The sequence below is a fragment of the Ammospiza nelsoni genome, chromosome 19, assembly GCF_027579445.1.
Source record: "Ammospiza nelsoni isolate bAmmNel1 chromosome 19, bAmmNel1.pri, whole genome shotgun sequence".
Lineage (NCBI taxonomy): Eukaryota > Metazoa > Chordata > Aves > Passeriformes > Passerellidae > Ammospiza > Ammospiza nelsoni.
Genome location: NC_080651.1, coordinates 888,452 through 909,438, shown reverse-complemented (window position 1 = coordinate 909,438; position 20,987 = coordinate 888,452). Strand labels below are relative to the sequence as shown.

General features: G+C 51.7%; 1 protein-coding gene across 1 annotated transcript; it reads right to left on the bottom strand.

Moving 5' to 3' along the window:
- Positions 1-10: 10 nt before the first annotated feature.
- FAM20A (FAM20A golgi associated secretory pathway pseudokinase) lies at positions 11-20,052 on the bottom strand. The gene is made up of 11 exons (XM_059485705.1): positions 19,751-20,052; positions 12,807-12,988; positions 11,369-11,419; positions 10,208-10,286; positions 8,599-8,691; positions 6,802-6,917; positions 5,437-5,617; positions 4,799-4,908; positions 3,621-3,702; positions 3,459-3,518; positions 11-700 (listed from the first exon to the last, which is right to left on the bottom strand). Exons 1-11 carry the CDS (start codon positions 20,050-20,052, stop codon positions 436-438), a joined length of 1,521 nt encoding a protein of 506 aa, XP_059341688.1. The 3' UTR covers positions 11-435.
- Between the last annotated feature and the right edge of the window lie 935 nt (positions 20,053-20,987).

Sequence of the window (20,987 nt, the reverse complement as noted above, 5' to 3'; positions counted from 1 at the left end):
AAGAGGAAAATGCTCTTGGCATCTCTTTATTCAGCCCTCACCCTCAGGTCGAGTCCATGTCCTTCTCAAGCCCCTGTGGAGGTGGAGCACACCAAGGTCAGGTGTTCCTTCAGCCCCCCAAGGGCAGGGCCAACTCCAGACCTGGAGACCACAGCTTTTCCACCCCAGAGCTGTGTTTTCTTACTGGAGGGACCCCACGTTGGGTGCCAAATTTTGTCCTGGTTTAGGGCAAATTTGGGAGAGAATCTCCAAAGGTGTGCAGAGATCTGCTGCAGCCACAGCCACTGCCCGAGCACAGGAGCTCCGATTGAACATGAGCAGAGGAGCCTGCTGTGACTCTTGATCTGACATTTCCCCCCCGAGTCTCTGTGAGTGTTTGTGGGTGGAAATGAGCCGTGCTGGAGCTGCCCCTTGCCTGGCAGGGCTCTCCTGGCTCTAAGTGTCCAGCTTGGCTCTGTGCACCGCGGGGCTCTGGGGCTGCGCGGTGTCGTTGGCCACCACCGTGGCCTCTCCAAAGGTGTCGATGCACTTCCCCACGGCATCCAGGACGAGCTGGAGGCGCCTGTCCAGGGCCAGCAGGTGGGGCTCGGTGAGCACGGGGGCCAGGGGGTCCTGCAGGAGAGATTCCCTCATCACCTCGCTCAGCCGGTACTCGGGCTCCGCCAGGAGCTGCAGGCGCAGCCACGTCGATCTCTTTATTCTGGAAAAAAATAAAATCAACAATTTAATGCCTCCCAGCAAGAGCAGCTGAGCTCCTTGACAGCAGCAGGGCAGGGACTGGGGAAGGAATTTAAAGAATTTTAGAATAGAAGTTCTGTAATTTTAATTTTGGAAGGTAGTGTTTTTTTTTTTTTTGTTTTGTTTTTTTTTTTGCAGAAAACTCTATTCTCCCTTTGTTTTCCCAGAGTATTTGTACTGCAAATTTCTGTCAGCAGAGAGGAAAAATATGAGTGAAGTTGTCAGTAGTGAGTGAGTCAGAGATGACCCAGTTCCCCAGGTTCCTGCAGGGTGGTGCCACCTCCCCAAGGATGACATTGATGAGATGGGAGCAGAGGGGTGGGTAAATGAAAAGACATGAATGAGAAAATATCTTCTGTCAAAACTCTGAGCACAAAGGGAATATTTCCTGGAACTGATGTAACTGTGACTTTTCACCTTAGGGGGTACTGAGGTTCAAATGTGATTTGCTTTGACAGAAAATGGGATGAAAAGCTGCAGTCTTGGAATGCTTCTGGGCATGAAATGAAGTGTTCTGAAATCATTTGTTTAATCCTCAGCAGAAATGTGTTGACTTCAGCATGTATAATACTGAAATAAATCAGTGGCTGTAGTTATTGCCCTTTGAATCTTGGAAGCAAAGTGCTCCATGTTTATGGAACCATTTGGATTCAGCCCAGTCAGAATTTTCAGGTGGAAAAAGGTGAAGTCAGATCCATTTTAGGCAGCTCAAGAATTTGTATTTTTAGGCTGTTGTTAATCCAGGGCATCCATTGGGAAGGTTGATCTGAATCTCTGCAGCTCCAACAGGCCATGTGCTGTTTGGGAAAGCTGTTCCAGGTGCTGGGGACAATCACCAAGGTTGGAAAGGACCTTTAGGGTCATCAAGCCCAGCTGCTGTCCCAGCACCATCAAACCCCGAGTGCCACATCCACACATCACCTGAAGAATTCCAGGGGTGGTGACTCCATGATTTCCCTGGGCAGCCTGTGCCAATGTTTTACTACCCTACTAGTATGTTTTACTACCCTTTCCAGGAAAAACTTTTCCTAATATCCAATCTAAATCAGGAATGTGTGTGGAGCGAGGTGTGTGTGGGCAGCGGCACTAGGGGAGGAGGATGCTGCTGCCACAGGGCCAGACATCACCTTCCCACATTAATATCCCTGAAAAACCTAAAATAATCAATTGATCAAGTGTGAGGGCTGACAAGGAAGCTCTGAACCCCAGCTGTGAGGTGCTGCTGCTGCTGCCAGGGGAAGCTGTGCCCAGAGCAGATGTGAACAAGGATCTGTGCGCTGTCCTTCGGCCCGGGGGCTGCTGTGGGTAAACACCAGCTGTGTTTGCTCTGGTCCCAGCAGTGCTTGGAGGTGGAGAGAGGGCTGCTGTGACCCGTGGGGAGCAGCTGATGGAGCGCTGGAACAGTTACACAACAAACAAACAGAGCACAGCACAGACAGGGCTGCGATGGAAGCGCTGCCGCTCTGCTCCCACAGGGGCTGTGACCCTGTGCCTGGGCTGGACTGCTGAACCTTTCACCCCGAGCCTTCCAGGGACTCCAGCAGCCTGCCTGGCGCTGCTTCAGGCCTGGCTGTGCCTCCAGGAGGGTTTGGATGCTTCCAGGAAAGGGCTTTCATGGCATGGCTGTATTTGTGCCACTCGTGGTGTGGGAGAGGAGACTGCAGGCCTCAACGTGTGGGACAGGCTGGGAGCTGGGAGAGGCAGATAAAACAGACTCAAATCTGCAGGAAGCCAGGCTTGGAGCAGAACTCAGCTGGGAATGTGTTTAACAGCCTCTTGTCAGCATCCCTGTGCTCCCGGTTGGAGTGGCTGGAGGAGCTTCCCTGCTCTCATGGCTCCGCTTGGTGTCAGAGCAAGGAGGAACTTGGTGGGCTGAGTCCAGGTTGTTGGTCAGGGCAGGCTGAAATTTGTGGCCTCTGTGTGCTTACTTAAGCAAAACCTCTTCCTTTCCTTCCCAAGTGGTTTCAGATGCTCTCCCACTCCAAATGGATCAGCCCTTGTGGGAAATGAGGGTTTGTGTGTCTCCTTCATGTAGCACAAGTTGTTTTTATGCCATTCCTGGCCCTTGTTTGCTTATGACAAGGTGTTCAAGTCCTGCCTTTTACAATTATTAAATTAAGAGGAGTTTCTGGGAGGTGGATCTGGAAGAATAGGAATGCTGTGACCTGTGGATATTATGGTAGGAAGGCCAAATTAAGAGGCAGAGTTAATTTCAAGCTGCACAAAATTTCAAGAGAAGGATTCCCTGCGAGCCTGCAATTAGAAATTAAAATACTTGCTGAGTGCAAATAACAGCTCTTGAAATTAAAGGTGTGTGGGGAGAGTGCAGTTACCACCCTGAGGGGGAGAAGGAGCAGGGAGAGCAAGGAAAAAGGCTCCACATCTCCTGAAGACAAACCCTAGGAAACAGCAGCTGCTTCTGCCTCTTAAATTTAACTTGCAGCTGCTGATTTATGTGCATTAATGAAGGGGGAACAAAGGGTTAAAATCACGAGCTTCTCCTTCATGCCACGAGAAGAGGAAGCTTGAAGAAGTGCATCAAAGCTCCACCAGGATTTTGGATGGAGATTTCTGTGCTTCCTGGAAGCGCCTCGTGCTGATGGGCTGGGAAAGGCTGTTGGAACTTTCTGGAAGGGTTTGATCCATTGGACAGCATCTCCTGGTGTGGCAGTGGATGTTTTTCCACTCGTGATTCCCATGCTCCTGCAGCTGGAACTTACACACAGCACTGGGAGAGCGGGGCCAGGATGGAGAGTTCATCGTGGGAATGCCGTCCAAACCTGGGGGGTGAAGCAGAGTTCAGAGCCTGCCCTCCTCCTCCTCCTCCTCCTCCTCCTCCTCCTCCTCCTCCCCCTCCCCCCCACATCCCCCTGCTGCCTCACCCTCTGGCGTTGTCCAGGTGCAGGAGGAAGCCATCGTCCCCAAACTTGGTGAACATCTCGTAGTGGTGCCTGTCCATGTTCCCTGCAAAGGCCACACAGAGGGACACAGCTTGCCTTCCTTCCAGGGAATTGACTGAATTATCCCAAGGTTTCTTTCAGATCTGCATGGAGTTATTTGTTGCAATGCTGGATGTGCCCAAGGTGCTGCTTTACCTTTGTTGGGGTGGGTCTGGGGGCTCCCCTGTGCCCCCACATTGGAGGGGCTGTGGGGAGACAGCAGCCCCTCTAAAAAACAAAAGGAAATGTCTAGGAACTTTCCAGGAAATTTCCAGGAAAGAAAATTTCAAGGAAAGGAAATTTCAAGGAAATTTCAAGGAAAGGAAAGGAAATTTCAAGGAAAGAAAATTTCAAGGAAAGGAAATTTCAAGGAAAGGAAAGGAAATTTCAAGGAAAGGAAAAGAAATTTCAAGGAAAGGAAAGGAAATTTCAAGGAAAGGAAAGGAAATTTCAAGGAGAGGAAAGGAAATTTCAAGGAAAGGAAAGGAAATTTCAAGGAAAGGAAAGGAAATTTCAAGGAAATTTCAAGGAAAGGAAATTTCAAGGAAAGGAAAGGAAATTGCAAGGAAATTTCAAGGAAAGGAAATTTCAAGGAAAGGAAATTTCAAGGAAATGAAATTTCAAGGAAAGGAAATTTCAAGGAAATTTCAAGGAAAGGAAATTTCAAGGAAAGGAAAGGAAATTTCAAGGAAAGGAAAGGAAAGGAAATTTCAAGGAAAGGAAATTTCAAGGAAAGGAAATTTCAAGGAAAGGAAAGGAAAGGAAATTTCAAGGAAAGGAAAGGAAATTTCAAGGAAAGGAAAGGAAATTTCAAGGAAAGGAAAGGAAAGGAAAGGAAAGGAAATTTCAAGGAAAGGAAAGGAAAGGAAAGGAAAGGAAAGGAAAGGAAAGGAAAGGAAAGGAAAGGAAAGGAAAGGAAAGGAAAGGAAAGGAAAGGAAAGGAAAGGAAAGGAAAGGAAAGGAAAGGAAAGGAAAGGAAAGGAAAGGAAAGGAAAGGAAAGGAAAGGAAAGGAAAGGAAAGGAAAGGAAAGGAAAGGAAAGGAAAGGAAAGGAAAGGAAAAAGGAAAGGAAAAAGGAAAGGAAAAAGGAAAGGAAAGGAACTCCTTTCCCTCCGTCATTACCTATCAAGAAGTCAAATATGGCCATGTCCACGATGTTGAGCAGCCGGTTGCTGTTGCTGTAGGGGTAGATCTCCCTCACTGTGTTGCAGTAGTGTGGATTCACTTCCCACCTGCAGGAGATGGAGAAAAGGAGACGCCCTCAGCTGCTTCTGCCGCATCACAAAAATACCTCAAACCCATCTTCCGTGTGAACATGTACAGGAGGAGGAAATAAATCTGCCCTGGTGCATGCAGGAGGCTGGAATTGAAACACAGCCAATGGAGCAGCAAATGTGGGGAAGGTTGTTAGAATTTTCTGGAAGGGTTTGATCCATTGGACAGCATCTCCTGATGTGACAGTGGATGTTTTTCATGGCTGTATTTGACTGGTCCTTTACTTAAAACACCATCACCATTGGCTAATTAAGAAACCACCCTTTGGTAAACAAACCTCCGTAACACATTCTACATGCTCACAAGAATTGTTTCTCATTCTTTTCTCTGATCTTCTCACAGCAAACGGCCTTAAGGGTTATTACACTAATTATTACACTAATTATGGGCTCCCTGAACCCTGGCCTGGGTTATGTCTGCAGCTCTGTCTGTGTGTCCATGCCCTGCAGTGCAGATGTGGGGAGCAGCCTCATTTACCCACTTACTCCTCTTTTCCCTCGAAGGAGTAGGAGCGGATCCAGGGGTTGGGGATGGAGAGGCGGGGGGCCAGGTTGAGGGAGGGCAGGAAGGCAGAGAGGGAGCCCTCCAGGAGATGGGGGCTCCCACACACGGCGTACTCCGTCTTGCACATGTACGGGCACTTGGCGAAGAAGCAGACATTGCTGGCTGGGAGGAGAGCAGAAAACAGGGTGAGCCAGAATGTAAGGCAAGGTGTGTTCTGTTCTATTCTATTCTATTCTATTCTATTCTATTCTATTCTATTCTATTCTATTCTATTCTATTCTATGGCAGTTGTTTTCTGTTCAGTGGGCAGTTTTCCTTATCTCTTCCACAATCATTCTTCCCTCTGGGGAGGAGAACATCTGCTGATAACAGCTATTGAATGTCACTGCATGGCTGATAAGAACTGCAGCATCCCATTGGGAGATGTGAGCCCAGAGGGAGGAGCCAAGCATTCCTACCTGGATATAATCTGGAGATTCTGGAACACCAGCCAAGCATTCCTACCTGGATATAATCTGGAGTTCTGGAACACCAGCCAAGCATTCCTACCTGGATAGAATCTGGAGATTCTGGAACACCAGCCAAGCATTCCTACCTGGACAGAATCTGGAGGTTCTGGAATACCAGCCAAGCATTCCTACCTGGATAGAATCTGGAGGTTCTGGAACACCAGCCAAGCATTCCTACCTGGATAGAATCTGGGGATTATAGGCATAATCTCCATAACACATTCCACGTGTTCACAACAACAGGTGCAGCAAGTGAAGATAAGAATTGTTTTAATTCCTTCTCTGAGCATTCTCACAGCATTCCCCAGGAAAATCCTGGGAAAACTGTGTTTCTCTCTGTGCCCACAGAGCTGCTGCCACATTTCCCCACTGTGGGACAGTGATTATTTCATGTGGGAGGGATGGAGTGAGGGGGAACAGATGGGAAGAGGCCCAAGGGGGTGCAAATGAGTGCAGAGCAGTTTGGAGCCCCCCGTTTGATGGCTGTTTCATGGAAATACTCTGGGGAATCCAAGAAAAAAGAAGGAAAACCCCAAAGCATCCATGGCATAGATGTCAAGCTGCCAACAGACAGATTGGGAAAGGTTAAGAAAAAAAGGCCAAATGAGAAGATCTGGTAGGTGATTCCAGCTGGAGAGAACCTCTGCAGTAACCATGTTTTTGTGCACATTTAGCCCAAGAATTTCATTTCTGCACCACAGCATGAGTCCTGCATCCCCTTTTTCCTGCAGTCCCTTCCTCCCACCGTGGAACACCACAGGTTTGGGTCAGCTGTGAAGGGACCTTGAAGACAATTGGGGCCATGATTTGCCCTATCCTGAGCCAGCCCCTGCCCACCTGGTGACACGAAGAAGACGCTCTGCAGGACCTCGTTCTTGGTGACCTCCAGGATCTCCTTGGTGACATTGATCAGCCTCCCCACGGTGGGTGGCACCCTCCTGAAGTCCAGGATCCTGCACAGAGGGCACAGGGATGCTGCTGCTGCACACTGGGGTGGCAGGTGCTGCCCCTGCCCCTTCCAGCAGGAGCCTTTGGATCCCTGCACCCAGACTCTTTCCAGCAAAAACCCCTCTGGGCCAAAATGTAATGTGGCTCTGTTTGGATTTTGGTATTTTAATAGCTGCTGTCTGGAACAAGCTGGATGTTCTCCAGCATTCCTGTCTCTTTCCCTAACGTTGCCTTGGTTTCTCCCCACCCTTTGCACACAAACAGGGGCAGAGCAGCCCTTCAGGCCCCTCTACAATGTTGGTTTGATATGGAGAAAAGAGGTTGATCCTGGTACAACGTGGCTGAGGAGGCACCCCCTCCTCCAGAGGCTCTCATGCCCAGCTCATTCCTCAAAAATATTCTTAAAAACCTCAGGGCCTGGGGCAGGAAAGCATTCCTGGCAGTCAATGGGAAGCTGCTGCTGATTGCTGAGTCAGTAAATGGGGAGAGCTGGCTCTGCTTGGCTCCTTGGGTAATGCCCCCTGCCCCTGGGAATTGGGCACAGAACAGGATTTAGCCTGCTACTTATTGAGCAATGTTCAGAGAGAAGAAAATATTTGCTTTTATCCAGCATCTTTCAGCTCTGAAAACCACAAAGCACTTCAGAAAAGCAGTCTGGCCTCATTTTTGTGGCAGTGGAGCTGCAGGGGCGAGGTGGTGGTGGCTGAGTCAAGCAGAGTCACTGTGAGGATGTTGGGACAGAACTGGGAAGGGAATTCAGCTCCCTTTGTTCCCTTTCTCTGAGTCTGAGCTACAGGAATTAATTTAGTCCTGCTTATCCTAGGGAAACTGGAGATCCCCACCCACCCTGACCATCAGAGATCTGGTGTTCAGAGGAGGGAAAGGCTGCTGCCCTCATCTTTTCAGAAGGGTATTTTTGATTTTATTAAACACACACCCCGCTGGGAAGAGGTGCCAGGTTAATTGCTCATTATCTGAGGGCTCAATACTGCATTGCTGCAGTTTATCAACCCAAAGCACACCTTGATTGCTGATGGAGTGTGTGCCTCCCCCACCAGCAGGGCACCCAAGCTGTGCCCAGAGCTCAGATTGGCACCTGGATGCAGGGGAGGGACAATGTGTGACAGCCAGGGGAGAATCTGACCTGTTCCCACCTGGACTGCACCTGCTCCCATGCAATGGCCAAGGCAAAGCTGGCTCTGGGTGTCAGATGAGAGCCAGGAGGATCTACTGGAGGATTCCTTTCCCCTTTCCTTTTCCTTTTTCCTTTCCCTTTACTTTTCCCCTTTTCCTTTCCCCTTTTTCTTTCCCCTTTTCCCTTTCCTCTTTCCTTGAAATTTCCTTTAAATTTCCTTTTCTTTAAATTTCCTTTCCTTTCCATTTCCTTTCCTTGAAATTTCCTTTCCTTGAAATTTCCTTTCCTTGAAATTTCCTTTCCTTTTCTTGAAACTTCCTTTCCTTGAAATTTTCTTGAAATTTTCTTTCCTTTCCTGGAAATTTCATTTCCTTGAAATTTTCTTGAAATTTCCTTTCCTTTCCTGGAAATTTCCTGGAGCTTCCTGGAAATTTCCTTTCCTTTTCTTGAAATTTCCTGGAAATTTCCTTTCCCCGAGCCCTGCAGGTCTTTCCCCAGACCCTGGTGGCCAGAAGAGCAGCAGGGCAGTGCCAGGGCAGTGCCAGCCCTACCTGTCCAGGTGGAAGGCAGCGATCTCCGCGTTGTGCCGCTGGAAATCCACGAAGTAGAAGAAATCCTCAGGAGTCTCCTCCTCACGTTTCTGCCTGGGAGGAAGCAGGGGGTGAGCCCTGGGCAGCCGGGACACCGAGGGGTGGCACAGGGACAGCTGGGGGCCACAATGGGGACAGGGTCAGAGCCAAGGGCTCCGTGCCCAGCTGGAGCCAGGGAGCAGCACCTGCACCTTGGGGCAGGCAGAAGAGCTGGCTGGGGCTTAAATCTGCTCCAGCAAGAGCTTAGACCCCCTCAGGACAAAGTTTCAGGAGGTTTTTGTCACATCCCCCTGGAGGCAGAGGAGGGCTCAGGGCTGATGCTCTCCTATCCCTGAGGTGGGAGCTCCATTTAATTCCATTTTCTGGCTGGCACACAGTGGGAAAAGGGGTGTTAACTCTTGGAAAATGGGGTGTTAACTCCTGGAAATGGGGTGTTTACTCTTGAGAAATGGAGTTTTAACTCCTCGGAAATGGGGCGTTAACTGCTGGAAATGGGATGTTAACTCCTGGGAATGGGATGTTAATTCCTGGGAAATGGGATGTTAACTCCTGGGAAAGGGGACAGGACACAGGCTTAGACCCCCCTAGGATGAAGTTTCAGGAGGTTTTTGTCACATCCTCATGGAGACAGAGGAGGGCTCAGGGCTGATGCCCTCCTATCCCTGAGGTGGGAGCTCCATTTAATTCCATTTTCTGGCTGGCACAAGGTGCCCCAGTAAGTGCAGCACGGGAATTTGATGCTCAGCTTTAACTCCTTGGAAAATGGGAAGTTAACTCCTGGGAAATGGGGTGGTAACTCCTGGGAAATGGGATGTTAACTCCTGGAAATAAGGAGTGTTAACTCTTGGGATGTTAACTCCTGGGAAAGGGGGCGTTAATTCCTGGAAATGGGATGTTAATTCCTGGGGAATGGGATGATAACTCTTGGGAAATGGGATGATAACTCTTGGGAAATGGGATGTTAATTCCTGGGAAAGGGGACAAGACACAGGAAATCCCTCAGGCCGTGGATGCTCTCCTTCCCCTCCAGGACCCGGTGGACACTGGGCAGAGGTGGATGGAAACCCAGGGGAGAGGAGCTGGCTCCTCCTGGGTGAGGATTTATCATCCCAGCTGCTCTGTCACACATGGACACTAAAGCGAGAGGGAATTGATGTGAAGAGTCCCAAGGGGCTGCAAATAAAGCAGAAACAATTTAAATCCCCTGTTTGATGGCTGCTTCTTGGACACACTATGGGGAATCCAAGGACAAGCAAGGCAAGCCCCAAAGTCTGCTGGGGAAGAGCAGTCCCTCATGGCAAGGATCTCAGGAGAACAAGCGTCCCAAGGTCCTTCTGCACCTGGCACCCAAAACTGAGACATTTCCAACACCAACAGAGATGTGGGAACGCTGGTGTTTACCCAAGTGTGCTCCTGGGGGGGTGTGAGCAGCCAAGAAAAATGGAAAATAATGGAACATTTCACTCCCCAGGTAGGGAGGGCAGAGAGGGAAGGGGTGGCTGGGACCTTCCCATGCCAAGGAGGGTCCCAGCCCGCCCTGCAGGGGTTCAGGGGGCTCTGCTGCCCTTACCTCATGGGCTTGAACATGGCTTTCCCAAAATCCTGGAACCTGAGGACCAGCTTCAGGTGCACACCGCTGGGCTTCACCACTTGGGGAGGAAAGGGGTGTTAGCTCATGGAAATGGGGGTTAAATCCTGGGAATGGGGTCATAGCTCGTGGGAAATGGGGTCTTAGCTCCTGGAAATGGGGGTTAAATCCTGGAAAATGGGGGGTTAGCTCCTGGAAAATGGGGGTTAAATCCTGAGAAATGGGGTGTTAGCTGCTGGAAAATGGGGTGTTGACTTTTGGGAAAGGGGGTGATAACTCCTGGAAATGGGGTGTTTACTCCCAGAAATGGGATGTTAACTCTTGGGAAATGGAATGATAACTGCCTGGAAAGGGGGTATTAACTCCTGGGAAATGGGATGATAACTCCTGGAAATGGGGGGTTAACTCCTGGGAAAGAGGGTGTTAAATTTTGGGAAATGGGGTGTTAACTCCTGGAAATGTGATGTTAACTCTTGGGAAATGGGATGATAACTGTCTGGAAAGGGGATCTTAACTCCTGGAAAGGGGGTGTTAACTTTTGGAAATGGGGTGTTAACTCCTGGGAAATGGGATGTTCACACTTAGGAAAGGGGATGACAACTGCCAGGAAATGGGGCGTTAACTCCTGGGAAATGGGGTGTTAATTACTGGGAAATGGGATGTTAACTGCCTGTAAACACCCCAGTGACCTCCCCAGCACAACCCAGCTTTCTTGCCCCATGAGTGCATCCCCTCACTCCTTACAGCAACTCCCCTCTCTCTCTCTTCCCATTTATTTCCCTCTCCCCTGTGTGCCACAGAGCACATTTCCCTGCAGCCCCTCTGTCACATCCCCTTGGGGACTTTTCCCTCCCTCTCCAGCAGAAACCAGTGCTCTCCTGGTGTCCTGACACCCACATTGGACAGGCTGCTCATGGAAGTGGTGGAATCATCACCCCTGGGCGTTTAAAAAAGCCTGGACATGGCCCTTGGGGTGGACTCCATCATTTCAGAGGCTTTTTAAACCGGAATAATCCCATGCTCTGTGATCCCAGCCTGTGCTGGGTTAATGGGAGGGAGCAGAGCCTGGCTTGGCGTTTCCCTGGCCCAGCTGGGGACGGAGCATTGGGGATGGGACATGGGGACCCCAGGTGCCACACTCACCCTGGCTGCAGTCACAGGCTCCCAGCAGGGCCTTCTCATCCTGGCTGTAGTCTGCAGGGCAGGAGGAGCAGTGAGACCCCACCAGCACCCACAGGCATCCCCAGCGAGGGGAGGGAATGATGCACCCGACTCCATCTTATCACTTAAGGCTAATTAATTACTTTATTATTCTATATTATTCTATATTATATTACATTGTGTTACATTACATCTAAACTCAATCTGCCAAGCACTCAACTGCATACAAATGCACAAATCTCATGACTGTCAGCCCACAGTCCTGACACATCACTGCCTGGGGGCTCTGTACAAATCCCCAATGGGATGGGACTGCTGGGAACAGCCTTGAACTGTTTTATTTTCCAGCATCAGCCTCATTACATGGTTGTGACAATGGGAAGATGCCACCAGCTCACATCGTGTACTCAATGTTACAACTCACTTTAAAAGTTTTTTGACCAATCACACAAAGCAAAAGCACATTGACACTAGTTCTATCCAACCACCATAAGCACACGTACCTTTGGTTAAACAATGCTTGCTTATTTCAAATACAATACCTGCTTGTAAGCCTTAAAACACAACACACAGAGCTCCATTATTAAGCTTAGAACTTCCTAATATGTCACTAGATAATCTTTAATTATTAACTATTAAACTTAATTGTTCTATTTTACACATTGATTTCATTCAAGCATGGGTTTCTTGTGATCCCCCCTCTAACACTTGAACACAGTTTCTCATGATTCTTCTAATGATTAAACAATAATTATATCTAATTACTAAACAATCATCACATCTAACAATTATATCATTTATCACAGGTGCAATTTCACATGATCTGGCAAACACAAGACCTAACACTTCCCAGAGCCTACTTTTAACATTTCCCCAGTGTCACAGACATCTTTTATGAAAAATCCTTTCCTTAGGATTTTCCTCCTGAGAAGCTGAGAGGCCTCACAACAAAATGTAAACAATGGTTATCTGCTGCTGTGGAATGCAACAGGTGCATCTGGGATTGGTCTCATGTTGGTTGTTTCTAATTAATGGCCAGTCACAGTGAGCTGGCACGGACAGAGAGTCTGAGACAGAAGCTTTTGTTATCATTCCTTCTTTTTCTATTCTTAGCCAGCCTTCTGAGGAAATCCTTTCTTCTATTCTTTTAGTATAGTTTTAATATAATATATATCATAAAATAACAAATCAGCCTTCTGAAACGTGGAGTCAGATCCTCATCTCTTCCCTCATCCTCAGACCCCTGTGAACATCATCACACCCCAGGTCCTACTAATCCTGGCATTAGCTTTCTTTCTATCTCCCTAAAATTTCCATGAGTTTGAAACTGTTTGCCATCCCCCTGGCAGGCTCCAAGGGGCCCATGCCCATGCCCGTGCCCATGCCCGTGCCCATGCCCGTGCCCATCCGCGTGTCTCACCGGCGCTGACGGTGGGCAGGTGGCGCAGGTCCCGCAGCAGGCGGCTGACGGCAGCGCTGGAGCGCGGGTAGAGCCCGTCCCGGCTGATGCCCAGCTGGAACTGCAGCCAGGCGGCCTCGGCACGCAGGGGGAGAGGGGCTGGCAGGGTCAGGTTCAGCTCCTGCCCGTACAGCTTGTGCCTCCTGCAAGAGAGACATTATGGGGATGAGGATAAGGGAGAGGTTCAGCTCCCCCTGGTACAGCTTGTGTCTCCTGCAAGGGGGAGAGAGGAGAGATGGGGAAACGGGAGAGATTCAGCTTCTCTTGGTACAGCTTGTGTCTCCTGCAAGGGAGGAGGGATGGGGAAAAGGGAGAGATTCAGCTTCTCTTGGTACAGCTTGTGTCTCCTGCAGGAGAGAGAGAGGAGAGATGGGGAAACGGGAGAGATTCAGCTTCTCTTGGTACAGCTTGTGTCTCCTGCAGGAGAGGAGGGATGGGGAAACGGGAGACTTCAGCTCCTCTCAGTACAGTTTGTGCCTCCTGCAAGAGAGGAGGGATGGAGATGAGGATGTGGAAAAGGGTGAGGTTCAGCTCCCCCTGGTACAGCTTGTGTCTCCTGCAAGAGAGACATTCTGGGGATGGGGATGTGGAAGTGGGAGCAGCTTGTGTCTCCTTCAAGAGAGGAGATATGGGGATGAGGATGTGGAAAAGGATCAGGTTCAGCTCCTCCTGGTACAGCTTGTGTCTCCTACAAGAAAGGGATGGGGATGGGGTTAAGGGAGAGGGTCAGCTCCTCTCAGTACAGCTTGTGTCTCCTGCAAGAGAAGAGGGATGGGGATGTGGAAAAGTTCCCTTCTCCGAGCCTGAAGGGTGCCAGGAGCAGAGCATGGGGTGGGTAAGGGGAAACTGAGGCAGGAGAGGGTCAGAGTCTCTGACCTTCTTGAAGCTGGGGAAAAAAAAATCACTAAAATCAAGTTTCAAAGGCTAGTATTGATATACCATGTTATAAATGCTTTAAAGCTTATCATCTAAAATTACTCTTCACAAGCCTTACTACAATGTATCTTTTACACGCCTATTTTTCTAAACTATCTGCTTTTATTTGCAAGGCTATCCTTTAAAACTTCTTAGTTCAATTTTTCTCTCAGTCATGTCTGTCTTATTCTGTAATATGTCTAAATCCACATTTCTTATCTCAAGGTTTACATACACATCCATACCATGCCACCCTTCTATCAAACTTTATCAGCCAAGGAGTGGCACTGGGGGCTGCAAAGGGCTCCTGGGGGTTTCTTTATTTCCCTGCTCAGCCCAGCAGCTGAGCAGTGTGGGTTGGGATTTTTCCATCATTTCTCCACCCAAGCAGGCTGAGCAGTGTGGTTAATCTGGCTGTGAGCAGGGCTTAAAAATGGCTGAGATGGTCAGAGTCTCTGAGAGAGTTTTTTTCCCAGAATTTGGGGGGAAAAAAATCGCTGAAAGCTACAAATTGCCTCTGTGACCAAATTCACAGTGAGCAGGGATGCTATGAGGTCATGTGGCAGCATCCTGCCCATGATCTCTAAAAAATCAAGGTTCAATCCCCCCCCTTTTTTGGCAGGTGGAGCTGAAGGAGCCTCTCAAGCTCAGGAATAACCTAAAACCACTGAATCAGCATTTTCTTCAACCTGTGGATGCAACAAGGAGCGAGAAAATGGGCTTTGTTTTCTCACAGTGGCCTTGTGAGGCTTTTTTAGGGATTTGTAGAAAAACGATGATAACTTGTTGGTATAAACAACCTGCAGGTGGTGTCTTCCTACTCTGCTTTTCTGTTCCTCTCAAGGGCTGCTTGTGAGAAAGATGTTTTTGTTAGTGAGCCAATCAAGCAGAATGTGTTGAATCCGTCTATAAAAGAGAGGATTTTTGAAATTAAATGCTCTTCTGCAAACCAGCCTTGGAGTGAATCTCTGTCATTTCTTGCTCAGCAGTGACAGAGACTCCAAGGCTGGGGCTGTGGAAATGAAAGGTCACTGAAAGCAGAGGACAGAGTTTGGTTTCTCATTAACAGTGTCCAGCCCATGTGTGCAGCAGCCAGTCCTGATAAAGGGAAAATGAAGCTCAGTTTGCACTGAAAGTGCCAGGATCCATGCAGGAAAGCAAACAGGGCTGATAAGGAGTAGGACATTAACCAAGGCTGGACAGGGGGAAATGCCACAATCCCAGCCAGAGCCCATCCAGAGCCTGAGCAGTGAGGGCTGACCATGCCCCAGGACATTTATCAGCCAACGAACGATAATCCTTGATAATTTATGATAATTTCCACTGGGGGCTGCAAAGGGCTCCTGGGGGTTCCTTTATTTCCCTGCTCAGCCCAGCAGCTGGGGCTTGGTTGGGATTTTTCCATCAATTTTCCATCACCCTCCTCCATGCAAGCAGGCTGAGCAGGGCGGGTAACCTGGCTGTGAGCAGGGCTTGAACCCTCCCAGAGGGGTTCCAGTGGTGTAGGAAATGGATTTGTAGAAAATTCTTAAAGTTCGATACAAGGTTTACATAGTATGTGTGTGGATGTAAACCTTGAGATAAGAAATGTTGGCTTAGAAATATTATGGAGTAAGACAGAAAAATAAAGTTTTAAAGGATAGCCTTGCAACTAAAAATAGATAGTGTAGAAAAATAGAAGTATGAAAAATACATTGTAGTAAGAATTCTGAAGAGTAATTTTAGACGGTTAGCTTTAAAACATTTATAACATAATGTATCAATACCATCCTTTGAAAATTGTTTTCAGTTCTATTTCTCTCTCAATAATGTCTTATTCCACAGAATTTTTAAGTCAGCATTTCTTATCTCAAGGCTGACATACACATATATACTATGTGAGCCTTCTGTCAGGCTTTGAGGATTTCCCACAAATTCATTTCCTACACAGTGATGTCCTGGGAGCCCTCTGGGAGCTGGAGAGACAGGTTGGATGTGCCTGTTCCCTCTCCCAGTCTGTTTGTCTTTCCATTGCTCTGGGCCAGCCACAGCATGGAAAAATCCACGTGTGCATGGTCAGAGGGAGCTGGGGCACTGCCCTCCCTGACCAGGGTTTGCTCAGGAGGCAGAAAATTCCCTGTGCACCTGGAAATGACCCTGGAATGACAGAAAATTCAGAGAGAAAATAGACAGAAAATTCCCCGTGCACGTGGAAATGGCCCTGGAATGCCATCAGCTCCTTCTGCACAGGAGGCAGAAAATTCCCTGTGCACATGGAAATGCCCTGGAATGCCATCGGCTCCAGCAGAAATGCCCTGACCCCCAGCCTGCTGCCCTTCCTGTGGATAAGTGAGGCACAACCTTAACGAGTTGTGAGGCATTAATAAAGCCTTAATTAATAAATGAGCTATTAACCCTGCCACAGCCAGGGATGGCAAACCCCAGTGCCATGGACAGCGGTGACTCAGGGTTTTTCCCCAGGGAAGCTGCCCAAATATTTTTCCATATTTGCTCTCCTGCCTGCCACACACACAGGCTGTTCCCCCAGGGTGAGCAAGGCATTACTGAGGGGGAAAAAAATGCAGTGGTTATGCAAGGGGAGGCAGCTCCCAGCCCTGCATCCACATGGGCCCTGCCCAGCCTGAGCCAGTCCCTTCCCAGCCTTTCAACCCAAAATACAGCTCTCCCTGCTTCCTTCAGGATTCCTGAAATATTTCCCTGGAAAAAGCCAGATCTCTGCAAAAGGCATAATGAAATAAAACCAGGGTTCATTTCTGCCCTGCTATAAATAGGCCTGGGGTTGCCCTGGCTTTCAGCTCTGTGCTGGGCTGGGAGGGAGGCACAGCGTGGGGTGACACTGCTCAGGCCACCAGCATCCTGAGTTTGGGCTTTGGAAGCTGCTCCTTCAAGGATAAAAATAAGCTCTGGAGTTTTGGGGGATTTTTTGGAGGGGTTTTGAAGAGGTGTGGATGTTTTGTTGTTTTTCTGTTTCCATCATGCATCCCCATCAGTCTCTCCAGCTGGTTCTGCATCCTGTGGTGCTGGGAGCACACAGGGCTGGCTTGGAGGAGGACAGTGGGGGAGCCATGGGTGTCCCAACAGGATGTGCTGGGGCTGCTCCAGCTGGCAGAGCCCCTGGACAGAGCAGACGGACAGAGCTCCAGCTGATGTCCAGCTGCCTGCAGAAATGAAGGCAGACACTGCGCTGGAGGAACGGGGTGAAACTGCAGCTTGTTCCTCTCAGGGCAGAGTCCTGCTGCTCCCAAAGCTGCTCTGCCAACACCCACATCCAGGGCTGATGAGAAATGTGCTGTTTATCCTGTTGTGGTGAGGAGAGCATCCCATGGACACCCAGCCCTGAGTCTCTGCTGCTGGCTCTGCACGTGGAGCTGCTGTGGAGTTTTTGCTCTTCAGTCCTCAGCAGCAGCTTGGTTGAACCCATGCAGTGGGAGAGAAAGCCATGAATTCCACCAGGACCCTGCCCTGGCCACATCAGAGAGGACACAGGCTCTGCAGGTGAGGCAGGAATTCCTCTGTGCCCACAGCAAATGGACAATTTTATAAAATCCATCATCTCTGGTGAGTGCCACCTGTTCCATGTTCAATTTGCAGCGCTGGTGGTTGTGGGCAGGTTTTTGCAGGAGCAGTTGTGTCACCTCAGCCTGTGGTCTCTGGAGGTTTCACCCACTTATGAGCACCAAATATTTTATTTCAGAGTGAGGAATAATCAATACTGTGCCTTCTTCCCTTCCTGGAGGTGCAGAGTGAAGTCAGTCAAGGACAAATGGCACCACAGTGTTCCTCCCAGTCACAGCACAGCCAAACCCTGGGGCAGGAGGCAAAGTGCAGCACAAATTCCATCTTTTAACAAATTCCATCTTTTAACAGCGTGGTGAATAAAACTGGGGAGTGCAGACTTCTCCCTCTCCTGCAACAGAGGTTACAGCAAGTGCCCAGGGTTTCTGATGGTGCCACCAAGCTGCGAGCTGCTTTGGTTGAAATCCCCAATTCCCACTGGGATTTTGCTGGGGAAACATCCACCTTGGTACCCAAATCCTGGTGGCTCCAGCAGGCAGTGCTCAGCTCTGAGAAGATGCACCCAAGGTGGGTCTGTGGCACATCCAGGGGTACTCAAACCCACCAGCCATGGATTTCAAGTGCTGGGACAAAGGATTCAACAGGATCCAGACTGGAGACAGGGAAGAGCTTCACAGGGGTGGCCCTGGCTGAGCATAGACCCTGGTGCTGTCAGGCCATGAAGGTTTCTCTGTTCCTTCCATTATCGCTTCCCATCATCTCCTGCAGCAAATCTCACGTGGAACCAGCACTGGGAGAGCCCCACAGGAGCAGGAGGAGTGGGATGGAGGTGGAGAGAGCACTTGGGAATCCTGCCTGTGCAGCCCCAGGGGATGGGAGGAGGGGGGAAACCAAACCTGGGCAGTGCCAGCACAGGGGTCCCTGGGGTGTCCCCACATGCTGTCACCCCCTTGCAGGTGTTCTGTCCCACAGAGGGGACAGTGGGTGAGGCGATGCCATGAGGAGCTCTGTGCTCTGCTCCATCCAGGTTTGTGTATGAGTGGAGGAGTTTTGGGGGTGCAGGGAGCAGCTCTGGGGTGCTGTATGCTGGTGGAAGGGGGGTTAGATCAGGGTACAGATAATCAATGCTTGGAGCTGGCACTGAGGGTCACTGTCCCCAGCCAGGCAGTGACCGCAGGGCAGGGACAGTCCCACCCCAGGAGCAAAGGGAATTTCCTCCTTGCTGGGCTGGCAGAGGCAGCAGGAGAGGGCTCTGAGCTGGGGGTGCCTTTCTCTGCTTTCTCTGGGCTCTGGCAGTGGGGCAGGGTGGGAGACACCTCCAGGCTGGAGGGGTGAGGGCACAGAGCCAGAATGGGGGGGCAAGCTGGGCTGGGGATGCCAGGGGGCACCCAAGGGACACCCAGGAGAGCTGCCCAGAAAGGGAGGGGTACCTGAGAGGGGGTGTGCAGAGAGGGGGTGCCTGGGGGTGCCCATGTAGGGAGTGCTTGGCCAGAGTGTGCCCAGAGGATGCCAGGGCAGGGGTGCCCAGAAAGGGGGTGCCCAGAAAGGGGGTGCCCAGGGGATGCCCGTGCAGGAGGTGCACTCACAGAGGGTGCCTGGGAAGGGGGTGCTCAAGAGATCCCAGTGCACAGGAGGTCTAAAAAAGGGGTGCCCAGGAGATGCCAGAGAAATGTGTCCCCATGCAAGGGGTGCCCAGAAAAGAGGTGTCCAGGAGATACCCGCGAAAGGGGTGCCCATGCAGGGGCGCTCAGAAGGCCCCCGGGAAGGGGTGGTCCAGGAGATGCCCGTGCAGTGGGTGCTCAAGAATGGGGTGCCCAGGAGGTACCCAGGGAATGAGGGATCATGCAAGGGGTGCCTGGTAGGAGGGTGCCCAGAAGCTGCGGGCACAGGGATTGTCCGGGAAGGGAGTGCCCAGGAGATAAGGGAAGGGAAGGGAAGGGAAGGGAAGGGAAGGGAAGGGAAGGGAAGGGAAGGGAAGGGAAGGGAAGGGAAGGGAAGGGAAGGGAAGGGAAGGGAAGGGAAGGGAAGGGAAGGGAAGGGAAGGGAAGGGAAGGGAAGGGAAGGGAAGGGAAGGGAAGGGAAGGGAAGGGAAGGGAAGGGAAGGGAAGGGAAGGGGAAAGGAGTGCCAGCAGCCACTGGTGCACGGAGTGCCCAAGAAAGGGATGCCCAGGAAACAGCCAGGAAAGGGGTGCCGGGCAAGGAGGTGCCCAGGACATGTCCGGAAAGGGGATGCCAGGCAAGGAGGTGCCCCGGAGATACCCGGGAAGGGGGTGCCGGAGAAGGAGAAGATGCCCAGGAAGGGGGTGCCGGGCAAGGAGGAGATGCCGAGGAAATAGCCAGGAAAGGGGTGCCCGGGAAGGACCCGCCCAGGAGATACCCGGGCAGGGGGTATCGCGGCGCTGCGGGCGCGGGGTGCCCGGGCTCCGGGCGGTGCGCGGTGCGGGGCGCGGGGGCTGCGCGGCTGCGGGACGCACCTGTTCCATCGAGCCGCCTTCCGCCGGTAGTAGCGCAGGGCTTCGCGGGCGCCCAGCAGCGGCTCGGCGGGGCCCGGCGGGGCGGCGCGGTACAGCGGGTGGGCGAAGAGGCGGCGCAGCGCGGGGGCGGCGCGGGGCAGCGGCGGGCGCGGCGCGGCGGGGGCCGCGGGGCACGGGCAGCCCGGGGAGACCCTGCCCAGCTCCCGGCGCGCCCGCGGCCAGAGGTGGAAGTAGAGATCGGCGGCCAGCAGCGCCCCGAGCAGCAGCAGCACGGCCGGGCGGTCCCGCCGCGGGCCCGGCATGGCCGGGGCGGGCTGGGGACGGGGACGGGGACGGGGACGGCGGTGGCGGCTCCCGGGGCAGAGCGCACGGGGGAGCTCGAGCGGCGGAGCCGGGGGGTGCGGGCACCTCGGGGCGGGGACCGGGCAGGGCGCTCGGGGCCCGGCGAGGGGAGCGGGGGTGGGGGCACGGCGGCCGGGGAGCCTCCCCCGGACACGGGCACGGACACGGACACGGACACGGACGCGGACACGGACGCGGACACGGACACGGACACGGTGCGGACCGAACCGAGCGCCCCCGGGCTCTGCCCGCCCGCCCAGCGCAGCCCCCGCGCAGGTGCCGCGTCCCCCGCCAGCCCCTTCGGGCACCTCGTCCCCTCTCCCCAAAGCGGACAATCGGCCCGGGAGAGCTTTGGCAGATGGCTCCTCCATCAGTGGGAGGAGAGGATGTGCTCCCCACACTGCTTGGGTTTTGGGGACACCAGCTGTGCCCCACTTCTGTGCCATTTGGGGGCAAAAGTGGTGAAATGATTGCACTTGGATCCCTTCAGGCTCCAGACCAGACATGAGGTGTTGAGAGGGGAAATTTTAGGGTGCTGTACTGGAAAGGTGTGGGGCAGGCAGGGGCTCTGCTCGGAGGCGCTGGGCTGGGGTCTGCAGGATGGGAAAGCACAGAGCTGATCCTTCTCAGGAGGAGAGAAAGAACTTTCAGGAGGAGAGAGGGAGCTTCCAGGACATGAAGCTGGATGTAAACAGGGGGATGTGGGTGCCAGCTCACTGCCAGGTGCCTTAGGGGACAGCAGAGGGTGTGTGCAGCTGCGCACTCTGCCTGGGGACACCCTGCTCCTCAGCCCTCCAAGGCCAGGTGACCTGGCAGCTCCCCCAGACAGTGACATCATAAACCCAAAATCAAGCAACAGCCTGGGACTAACAATAGGATTCTTCTTCTTCTTCTA